This window comes from Paramisgurnus dabryanus, chromosome 18 (assembly GCF_030506205.2).
Source record: "Paramisgurnus dabryanus chromosome 18, PD_genome_1.1, whole genome shotgun sequence".
In the NCBI taxonomy this organism is placed as follows: Eukaryota; Metazoa; Chordata; class Actinopteri; order Cypriniformes; family Cobitidae; genus Paramisgurnus; species Paramisgurnus dabryanus.
Window position 1 is genome coordinate 24,175,396 of NC_133354.1, and position 12,043 is coordinate 24,187,438.

Here is a 12,043-nt window from a genome sequence, read left to right on the forward strand (position 1 = left end):
GTGAGTGACATTTAACTATACATTTTCTATCAACAGATGGCCTTAAAATATGGTAATATATAATCATTCCTATGTATTTCTATGGGGTCAGTGACATTTAACAAAATGACTGTCACTATACAATTTTTATCATCAAATGGCCTTAAAATATGATAACTACAATCCTAGAGCTTTCCAACAATTTATAGTTTGTCAAGATTATTTCAAGTTTATAGGATATTAGTTATAAATATATAATCATTCCTATGTATTCCTATGGGGTCAGTGACATTTAACAAAATGACTGCCACTATACATTTTCTATCATCAAATGGCCTTAAAATATGAAAACTACATTCCTAGAGACTTCCAACAATATATAATTTGTCAAGATTATTTCAGGTTTATAGGAAATTAACAAATAAATATGTAATACCACCTTGGGGCCACCTGTTCACCCCCGACATTTTGGAAAATTACTCTTACTACGTCATTTTTTTGTTGTTGGAAAATGGTGTTGAAATGGTAAGCTTTCAAACAATATATAGTTTGTCAAGATTAGTGTATTTTTTTAAACAATAAATTATTGTTTTATTAATTTATTGTTTTAAAATATGTAATGCCAAACGTCCCACCTGTGGGACAGTGACAGTTAAAGGGTTTGGGGGTTAAAGTGGAATCTATTAGAAGGCGTGAAATTAATCAGTGCGTCTTAATATTATTGACATAAAGCACACCCCAAACCACCTCCTCGCCCATTGTCCACCTCAAAATTATATTACAACAATAAAATGTATTATATTACATAACAGGTTTAATAGGTGAACGGCTTGGCCTAAGTACACGGTAAAAACTGCATTTAAATTTTTAAGTAAAATCAACTTGGATTTCATTTACAAATCTTGTGACCTTTGATGTAACTTACTGTAACTTATAAAGTTGAATTAGCTTAAGTTATTTTAACTTTATTAAGTCACAGCAACACTAGTTAAGATAAAAAAATCAAAGTGGAACCAAGTTGGTTATATTTAAAATGTAAGCAATTTTTTTAGAATGTATAATGATGTAAATTTGTATAAAAAAAAATTATCACAATAAGAAATATCTAGATATTCATAAAATCTTGATTTTTTATTTATTTATAGATGCTACATGTTTTAAGGCATGTTTTGTCTTATTTTATATATTTAAATATTACTTTATGTCATTCTGAGGCCCCCTGGTGGGGAAATCTTGCTGTTACAAATGAATCCACAAAATGTAAACATTTTGCACCAAAAACAGTTTATTCTATAAAAGGAGTGGGCAATCACAACTGTACAGGGGAAACTGACTTTTAACACCATTTCTCACAGTATCAAAAAGCGCGCGTTTTCCTCGCTGATCTTTACACACTTTTTCTGTACAAATACAAAAGAAATAACATTAATAACTTGTCTTGTTATAATGATAACTGCATTGCACTGAGTAATATAGTACTGGCCCATAAGTTACTGCATTCAATATAAAATACCTATGATTCTGAAAGTTTTCAAGAAAAAATTAATGATTTGCACACATACAGTCACACGAAACCCAAACCCTGCCGTGGTTCGAGCATAAGATCACACTTTTTAAAATCAGGTACAAGTGATGTAAGCAAACATGCTCATATAGACGAGGCCGTCACAAATTTCAGTCGTGGGCACTTAAACACTGAGCTCTAGGAGTAATAAATACCAGAGATATGAAAGTATATTTTTTGGGACTGAAAGAGTTAACAGCATGAAATAAGAAATGTAATAAGAAACAGAACGTGCAAGTGCAACGGATGGCCATGGTTGCACATGCAATGTCAAATGTCATGAATTTCATGTGGATTATCAGTGCTTATAGGCCACGACACCAAAGTCAGGGCACCAATGCTTCGACATGCTCACCAACTTCACAAAGAAAAGTCTACTCTCCATGCAACACATTAGGGATGTACAACACAAAGGGATAAAAAAGAAAAAAACAACAACAGAAAGGAAGGGTATTTCACATTATCTAGTCAGTGTTAAAAAATAGAAATCCACCCGTTACATTTTTCAGAACTTTGTAGATTATATACATTATATACATGAATTCTTTCATTATTCATTAATTGTCTGTATGTCTATGAACAGTTTAAAAAAAGAAAGGATCGCAATTAAATGCATATACTCTTCTAGAAAGATGTGCTTAGTAACATTTTAGAGTTGAAGCGAGAGAATGATAGAAAATCGGAAGATTGCATTGCTTTCCGGACAAAAGACTGTGCAGCTTTTGCACACATGCACCTAATCCTCAAAGGCTGGAATCAAGCGTTGCTTCTCATAACGCACACTTGCTATCAGCTGCTAGCGATTGAAATTATGACCATGGCTATGAGTGCTCGCTTAAGAGAAGATATAACGCATCCAAGAGAGCCGTCTCCTCGAAGTCTGGACATCAACAGCACATAGCATCAACAACATTAAGGGGGGGTTTTTGCATAATTACGTGAACCCAGGGCAGGAGCTGATAAAGACATGTTTTGTTATCGTGTTAACTAGGTGCAAATATGGATTTTCAGAGTGCCTCATAAAACCAGGTGAGGTCCCAGTACAAAACCCAGAGGAACCCCGAAAACCTCTTGTGCAAATCAGGTTTGCACATTTACTTCAATTAAGGCTCTGATGGGCTAGAAGTAAGGACATGTGCCACCTCCACTATTATAACTCTTGATTATGTCTTTTAAATGAATAGGCAAACAAGTGTGCTTGTATGCAAACACACACACAGACACTCGTACACATACACACTAAATTATTAAGCTCACCTTTCCCTGCGATTTGTCTCTTTTTTTAAAGAAAATGCTCACAGCGTTATAAAATAATAATATTTGATGATTAGATAAAGAATCTTTCGATGGGTGTTAATTCTGTTAGGTGCCATAATCCACGAGAACAAAGTGACTTTTGAAAGAACACAAATACTGTTTTTGCAGGAAATTTTTTGGGAAGATGGTTAGACAACAGATACTATCCAGAAATAAAATGTACAAAAATTCACAGTTGTGTCAGCCCTCTTCCTCTAAGTCTTACCTGGGTTAGGGTAGATGTAAGAAAAAGACAGTACGCACCCAAGCTGATCTGTTAAAACTAATAATAATAATAATAATAATAATAATCATAATAGTAATACACTACAACGGGGTACGGTACATTTTCAGCTGACTTCACAAATTGCTTTATACCAACTTCCATCCACTCTCGACAACATACAGACTTTAAATGCATTTAGGACAACAAAACAATAAAAAGTAAGAATTTAACAAGGCAGCTGTAGATGCATCTCTAAACTTCTCATTAAAATAAACACATTTATTACGTGACTAAAAACCTGTATTCCTTTATCGTCTCACATAAACTCATTTCCTCTATCGATTTTAAGCTCCGATCATATCCATTCTTCTAAAAGAATCATCATCTCAACAAGAGGTACCTTCCCCAGTCATCACATTCTGCTTAAAGCAGTACTGCTTGCAGTTTGCCTTTATTTGTAGTTCCTTCAAGTAACTGCTAATGACCAGGCATTAAGATGGCGACGGAGGTCAACTGTGGACGGGTGGGATTGTGGCTTTCGGAAGCATGGCAAAAAACTGTGGCCATGTTCTGATCAGGAGGGGTGACCAGTATGATTGTGTCACCCCTTCCACATGTATGTCTGTATCTGGAGATAGGGTCAGGGAGCTCTCGGGACCCCCCAAACTGGTGTGTATGTGTCTCCTGAGGAGCAGGTGTGGACGTGAGAGCTGGGGAGGGAAGTCCGAAGTGAGTTTCACATCATGACGTGACGCCGTCGATGAAGCGCCAGGTGGTCGGAGCGGGAAAAGCTTCGGTCGCAGTCGGTGCAGCGGAAGGGTTTGATGCCCGTGTGCTTGCGATAGTGCCGCGTCAGCTCATCCGAACGGGCGAAGCGCCATGTGCAACCTTCCCAAGTGCACTGGTATGGCTTTTCACCTGCGGAGGCATCATGACATCAGTCAACGTGACATGGAGCATACAAACCGGTTGTACATAAAATAAATAATGGCTATAATAACTGTCTGCAACAATAACAAGAATCATGCCGCCCCAAAAGCACATGTTGCTCTATAGGGCTGGTTGAAAGACCTAAACAGAGCAATAGTTTGATGACGCAACGAACAAACAGGTTACTGATACTTGTTTCTGCAGATTAAGTGCACCAAAAAATGTGTACCTGTGTGTATCCTCCGGTGGGCTTTCAGATGCGAGCTCTTGGTGTAAACTTTGTTGCAACCATCGTAATCGCACATGTGCACGCGCCTTCTTTTCATGTCTGGAGAGTCGGGGTCGACATGGATGTCCACATCTGTATTTATACTGAGAATGAGATGAGACATGTCGGTGGTTAGGGTGTAGAAACCAGTTCTGTCATACCTAAATCTGACTGATAATCTAAAGATTAAAAGAGCCCTTAGACATGTGAAGGCAGGTGCATTCATTCAGAGCCATCTTCATGAATGACACATATAAATCCATCTAACGGCTTCGCATTATGGTGATCAAATCATCCATTAAGTGATGCAATACAAACTTCATCGCAACATTCTTCTTCAAGTCGCAAAAACGTTTTTCCTAACATTACTTTTACAAAAGGGAAGACCTGCCTGATCGAACAATAAGAGCGATGTTTTGACACGCACCATAGTCAGAGGGTTTATACTTTTCAAAACAGCAGTATGAGGATAAACATACTGCACCATGGCACTGTAGTCTTTACATTCTGCCCAGTACAGTGGTGCAATTACTCAAAATGACCACAAGGGGGCGCCGAAGAGCTGAATGCGTGTCTACATTCTCTACAGCAGGACAGCTTCCAGTTCAATGCCGATCTCTCTCCTTTTCCCTTTCCCCTCCCTCCCGCGATGTGTTTTTCTGCCTGTCTCTCTCCCCTCCTTTCCTTCCTGTGTCTCTCTCTCTCTCTCTCTCTCTCTCAGCCTCTTCCTTTCCCCTCCCCGCCAGCAAATGAGTTCACCCTCTTCTCTCCTTTTCTCCTAACTCATTTCCATCTTATTCTTTCTCTCCCAGCGATCATTTGACCAGACGTCTAAACAATTATACACACTAGCAAAAGACCCCCTTGTTTTCCATCCTTCCCAGTTTCTCTTCCACTTCTCTACTTTGCATTTTACTCTTGCTTTCATAGCATTTATAAGGTGTGACGGTATTGCAAGTTATGTAACACTGTTTACACCCAGTCTAGAGAGAACCCTGCCCAGCAACACACACCCCCATCAGAAAAGGACGTATTCAGCTTATAATCAGCGCAAAGTAGAGCCATGGGCCTCCAGTGTGTTGGGGTTACATAACGCTGAAAGGGTGGTGTGGTAGGACCGTTACACCAGGATGGCAGTTGGGAAATATTTTATGAGACACACACACACATTTACATAAAATTACAAATACATTTACCAACAGAAATTTACAAGGATATATTAAGACCGCTCACCTGGTTTCCATCCCTTGCACGCTAAGAGAGGCAGATACAGACTCTGTGCCGCTCTCTGCATCACTGTCAGTCTGATACTCGACTGGAGAGGTTGAACCTGGCTTTATACGCACTGAAAATAGACAGATGCAAGTAAAAGAATTAGCTACGGTCATTTAAAACATCAAAGGTTAAGGTCACTAGGGAAAATGTCTTGAATTAAACGGAACAATTATCATAAATGTTTTATAAATGTTTGGTTTACTTTGCTTTAGTGACATCAGATGCTTGAGGTGGCATGTAACCCACAAGTGTGTGCAAAACTTGCATGACCCATGTTTTCCCAGCATGATTTCTGAATGTTCTTGTATGGAAATCATTTTCAACAAAAGGAATTATACAATTTAAAGGAATAGTTCATTACAAAATGAGCGCGACGGCGTAGGTTCCACATCGGTTTTCATTTATACTTTGGCGTCGTCGTACAAGCACGCGCACAGTAGCAGCGTGACGGTCAAAGAAAAAGAAAAAGAAGCTTGGCAAGTTAACCCACAAACAATGAAGAAACAGCAACTTGTTGTGTATGTTTCGAGAAGACCAGCAATGATGGAAGTAAATAAACAGTGACTTTTGTTGCAGTTTGAGTTAAATCACTCCTCAACTTCGCCATTCTTTGTTTTCACCGTCCCAAACGGAAATACCTTTGATGCAGTTTTTTTTACCAGACGGTAGGGGTTATGGTGGACCAATCACATCGCTTGCGGTCCTCGTAGAACTGACACGCTGTTAAAAATTTTGCGAGGTGCACGTCAGGCTACGCAGAGCTATGCACAGGCTACGGATAACCTACGCCGAACTTATGCACGGCTAAAAATCGGGCTTAAAGGAATAGTCTACTCATTTTCAATATTAAACTATGTTATTACCTTAAAGGACAAGTTCGGTATTTTAGACTTAAAGCCCTGTTTTCAGATTGTTTATGGTGAAATAGAACGGTTTTGACTGAAATTTCGACATTTGCGGCTGCCCTGAGAATTTTCGCGTGTTTGTGTTTCAGCTCAGACCTCTACAATGGGTTTAATGGTGCACTGGAACAATCCTTCCTAAAATGCATTAAACTTTCGTTTACAAAGATGTGAAACTCACCGAGTGGTCAGGGGTGTTCACTGATATGCTCACACAAAAATCGCAGCAAAATATGCTTTCCAACAGCTGTTTTAGCATTCGTTGTTAACTTGTGGACCTATTTTTCCAAACGCCTCACACCCGTACATACCTTCCGCTTAGAGCTTGAATAATAGACACTCCAGCCCAGGTGGTGGCGCTAATCCGCCTTTGCCAATTGCAAGAATAGAAACAAAGTTCCCGGCGCGGAGTAATACCGTACCTCACAGCACAACTAATACAAGTCAATGGAGTTGGCAAAAACTACGATAAAACCTGTTGGAATGCGTCTTTTGCAGCGATTTTTGTGTGAGCATATCAGTGAACACCCCTGACCACTCGGTGAGTTTCACGTCTTTGTAAACGAAAGTTTAATGCATTTTAGGAAGGATTGTTCCAGTGCACCATTAAACCCATTGTAGAGGTCTGAGCTGAAACACAAACACGCGAAAATTCTCAGGGCAGCCGCAAATGTCGAAATTTCAGTCAAAACCGTTCTATTTTAACCGTTCCTCGTTTAAAAGAGGAACTATATTGTATGGCGTAATAGCACTTATGGGAGTACTTCGACTCGGCGCAGTAACACCCTCCCTCTCCCATTATGAGAGGGAGAAGGGGAGCGGACTTTTCAGGCGAGTTGAAGTACTCCCAAAAGTGCTATTACGCCATACAATATAGTTCCTCTTTTAAATCCGCTTAGAAAAGCGCTACGTTTGATTTTGTACCACCAAACTTGCTCGTATAACTACTCGCACGCACACAGATGATAGAGGGATGTATCAACTCTTCTTAGTTAAGGTAATAACATAATTTAATATTGAAAATGAGTAGACTATTCCTTTAAGGTAAATTATTAGGTCATTTTCATTTTTCCAACTATTCCTTTTAATTAAGTGTTTGACCAAGGTTTGAACCCAAATCTCCAGTGTGGTCTCAGAAGTTTGGACCAAACTGTATATTCTACATCTGTTGGCATGTTGAGATTTTCTGAAAAGCCTCCAATTAAAATGATGTGTGACTAAGCCCATTCTTCAAGCAAGTTATTACAACAAAGACAGAAAGGAGGTTCATTGACTTTCTGGCTGATGTTAAATACAAACAACATGACATCCAGGAGCTAATGATTCAGAATATTAATTATTAAAACTTAAGACCTCTAATTTCCAAAAAAAATATCAAATGCAAATAATGCAAGTTAAACTCAAACTTCATATTGACACAGGGTGTGGTCGATTGAAACCTGGGCTGTTTTCTCTTGATGTGACCTTTAACCCCCTAGGGAGAAGCTCCGTAGTATACAAAGATTATCTTTTAAATGAAATGAATGGGGGAAGGGTGCAGTTCATTCATTAATTGTCTCCTCCCACCAACCACAATTGCTTCAGATCACTCAAGAAACACATTTTGGTTAATATGGGTCAGTTCAATAGGCCTTCACCTCTGTATTTTCCACATATATTGAGTCCAAAAGAAACAGATCACTTTGAAAATGGTCTCCACCCAAATAACATAATTCACCAAATGGATCCATGTATTCTATCCATGACTTTAAACTAGGTGTACAGAGCTATGAAAAGAGTTAAAAACTCAAAAGAGGGGCAAACAGTACACCGCCCTGAGGTCAGACTTAGGGGTTGTGCATTAAATAACCTTTAGCCTTATATCACAGCATTATTTGGGTGGAGTTTTCCAGTAAATGCACCCACCCTTTTTAATATTTTTATGTTCTTATTACTTTCCAAGACCTGTCAGGAAAGTTGAAAATGATGAGATTTAACGGAAAACTGAAAACCGGGGCGGGCCAAAGCGTTATGCTCTACAGGGATGGGTGTGGGACATCCATTTGGAAAACGCTCAAATTCATAAAGAGAACTTAATATTGATGGTTCTTCTTTCCAAAAATATAAGCTAAAAAGTTTCCACAAAAACATCAGTTACTATTCTTACTTTTCTTCTTTAAAAATTTTCCAAAACAAAAGTTAGCTTTGCTGAGCTGGGTTGTTTATTAATTATACAGCACTGTTTAAAAAACAAAGTCGACCAAAGTGCTGTACATAAAAATTACATAATAAAACACATACTAACAGACAACCATATAAAACACACGATTGAAACATTATATTCTCCCAAAATTAAAATAAGCTTTCAATAACTTAACTTAATATCACCAGAGCCAGATGAAATCTGCAGACATCTAACATTTTTTGAAAAAAATCTTGGAAATTCTGCTGTATGATTTTAAATGTGTTAAAAAGATCTGAGAAAATTCTAAATTAAATATAAAAATTAAATTATTAAATATAATATATATCAGGGCTCCAGAATTTGAGAGTGTGCCACTGAATTTTACATCCAGTTGCACATCTGCGACCAGTAAATGTGACCTTTTTTTGTGATGTGACACTGAATTTGAAACAGCACATTGTATTTTCTGCATCTATCATCAAAGTATTTATTAGTTATACAGTGGAAATTTGTAGAAATGTGACTATTTGGTTAGCATATTGATTTACGGTGTGTGCCCCTAAATTTTTTGATTGCGCCCCTAAAATTTTCAGTTGGGGCCACTGTGCTCCTAGTAAAAAAAGTTAGTCTGGAACCCTGTATATATATATATATATATATATATATATATATATATATATATATATATATATATAAATAATTGAAAATCTGGAATATATATATACATATATATATTTTAATTATAAATAAATATATTACTTATAAATAAATAAATAAATAAATGTATATATACACACACATATATATATATATATATATATATATATATACACATATACACATATGTGTGTGTGTGTGTGTGTGTGTATATACACATTTATTTATTTATTGATTTATAATTATATAATAAAAATACAATTAATATAACAAACCAAATGAATCATCTGAATTGAATTAAACTAACCTTACATGAACCAGATGATGTGCATGTCAAGACCATAGAATTGTATTTTGTATATAAAATTACATATATTATTGTCTCATATATTATAAAAAATAGCTTGTGCTATTCTTAGAATGACTTTAGCATGTATAAAGGTAATTTCAGAATTTTTACAACATCATGTAAATTTAACTTTAAATTAAACATAACAAGAGCAATCTTCTTGTAAACAGATTTCAAATGATCGTATGCTGACTGTCCCGTAACGTATTTGACAGAGACAAGCGAGATCTCCTTAACTGTCACAGCACAGGCTGCTAATACTATCATAGGCCAAGGTGTGTTTGCCAATGGTGGACAGGAAAATCCATTGAATTCTGAGTTTTCCATGCGATAAAACAAATGTATGGTTTACTCAAAATCTAAATGATAAAAATGGTTCGTAACTGCAAGATGGTTGACAGTTTGCTTTCTATTCCATGTTAAGAGTCAATGTCTTTGTTATTCTGATCTTAAGATATGGATTTTGTCTCTTTCATCTACACCTGTTATTTAGTTTTTCCCTATTTTATCAATCACCAGATAAAAACAGTCAGATTTTATAGAAAAGCAATAGTAGTAAATCTCACATTAACAACCTGCCTGCTGCTTTAGGTCTACAGTTTAAATTGTGTGGAACAAGTTAAATGCCAAAGTTTAATAGTTAAAACTCTTAAAGAGTAACAGGGTTAGAGAAATCCTAAACCACAAAAAGTACATGAGTAAATCCTTTAAGTATAAGCAGTATAAACTAGGTACCAAAGTATTTGTTCCTTGTTATGCCAAAATTGTGTGCCCTGTACAGTCTACATAAAAAAACGTATAAAAGTTGATGAAGTCTTAACTTGTTTGTTAACCTTTAACATGTACATTTTATGCAAGACTCAACTCTTTACTGTTGTAACTAACAACTTCCAACAAATACCATTTAGTAGTTTAGTTTGCGAGTCGAGCATCACTCTCATGAAAACGGCTTCAATTAGAAACAACAGAAACCCTTTAAAAGGCCTCCATGATTGAGACTATTTAATAGCAGCTCACTCCGATGAAGTGATGCAAGATTTGCCTCATTATGTTTCTTAATTAAAAGTTTAAGCCAGTTTCAGCCTCGCCCGCCCTTTTGTGTCTTTCGTGCGTGTCCACATACGTGTGGGAAAACGTGTCTGTATGCTGATAGCTCAACTGCACTGGCACAAAACGGTAAGAGGGCGAGACCGAGGGTGTGACTGTCTAAAGGAAACCGAATGACAGAAATAAAGAAGGTCAGATGATCAGCAGTTCCATATGAAGAGTTTTAAATAGAGGAGACAATATCTGTCCTAGGCTCATATTTGCATTCTTGTCACAACAAAGCCGCTGTTAGTGCATAACAACGGGAACATTTCGAATGGTGCTACGAGCTTTACTCATTAGGAATGGGAACAATTTAGCGATTATGATATCACCTCAAGAAAATTAATATTACAAACCTGAAAAATTGCATTTTACGCCACTTCTGTCGAATGATGAGATGGTTTTATATTTAAGCAGAACAGAAATAACAAATCAGAACAAACATGTTGTTACCCGCTCACATTTATTACATAAATTTGCTCTCTCACTGTCTTTGTTATTGCATTTAACCATACTTTAGATTGTCAGTGATGCATCTCATGCCAAGGTGCGTTTCCATAGACGTCATGACAACCTTTAGTTACGGTTTTTCACACAAACTGAAACTGGTTTACGATTTCTAACCCAACTACTCAAGATTTTATCACAAGGCTATTATGTAGACTAATGTGTAAATGGAACACCCAGAGGTTCCAGCTCATTGGTCAGCGTGCACACGGTTGCCACCTGACACCTGCGAAATGTGCACTGTACTAAATTAAAGAACAGCATGAGAGTGGTGGACACATGTGCAACGGGACCCGGACATCTCACCTGATCCCTCCGACCGCCCGTCGCTCCCAATGAGAGGCACGGTGATGGCCGCGGTGGCCATTCCGTCTGTGGGTAAGGTCGTGTAGACCACCGGTAAGGACTGGACCACCACGGGGATAGTTTGAAGCTGTCCGACTTTACTGGGCATGGTCACGGAGGGTATGGTGTGGATGACGTGCAAGATCTGTTGACCCCCGATCCCTTGCGTGGATGCTAGGATGGATCCCTGCGTCAGCACCGTCGGGATGGTGGCGCTGGCCGTGATGGTATGGGCCGGCAGGTTTGCGGAGGTGGAGGTTGCCGTGGCGACGGGAAGGGATGGGCGGGGCTTGTTGAGAGACAGGTCAACGGGTTCCGTCTGGTCGTCATCGGCGGGTTGAATGCTGATGGCGCACAGCGGAGGGGGCGAGGATTTGATTGCGAGGTTCGTAGGCTCGGGACAATCGTCTAAAGGCTCCTCTTTCTGAAAACAGAAGACAATTGAGAAAAAAAATGAGGCTATAAGATAAGGAAGGAAAGTATGGGGTGAAC

General features: G+C 38.1%; 1 protein-coding gene across 2 annotated transcripts in view; it reads right to left on the bottom strand.

Moving 5' to 3' along the window:
* Positions 1-1,240: 1,240 nt before the first annotated feature.
* Positions 1,241-12,043, bottom strand: part of klf8 (Kruppel like factor 8) — a 44,337-nt gene continuing 33,534 nt past the window's right edge. For both annotated transcript variants that reach the window (XM_065287375.2, XM_065287377.2), the window contains exons 3-6: positions 11,513-11,975; positions 5,497-5,608; positions 4,225-4,367; positions 1,241-3,983 (exon numbers count right to left, since the gene is read on the bottom strand). In XM_065287375.2, the coding sequence (XP_065143447.1) occupies positions 3,802-3,983; positions 4,225-4,367; positions 5,497-5,608; positions 11,513-11,975 (900 nt within the window). In that variant the 3' untranslated portion in view covers positions 1,241-3,801. The remainder of the gene's footprint in view (positions 3,984-4,224; positions 4,368-5,496; positions 5,609-11,512; positions 11,976-12,043) is intronic.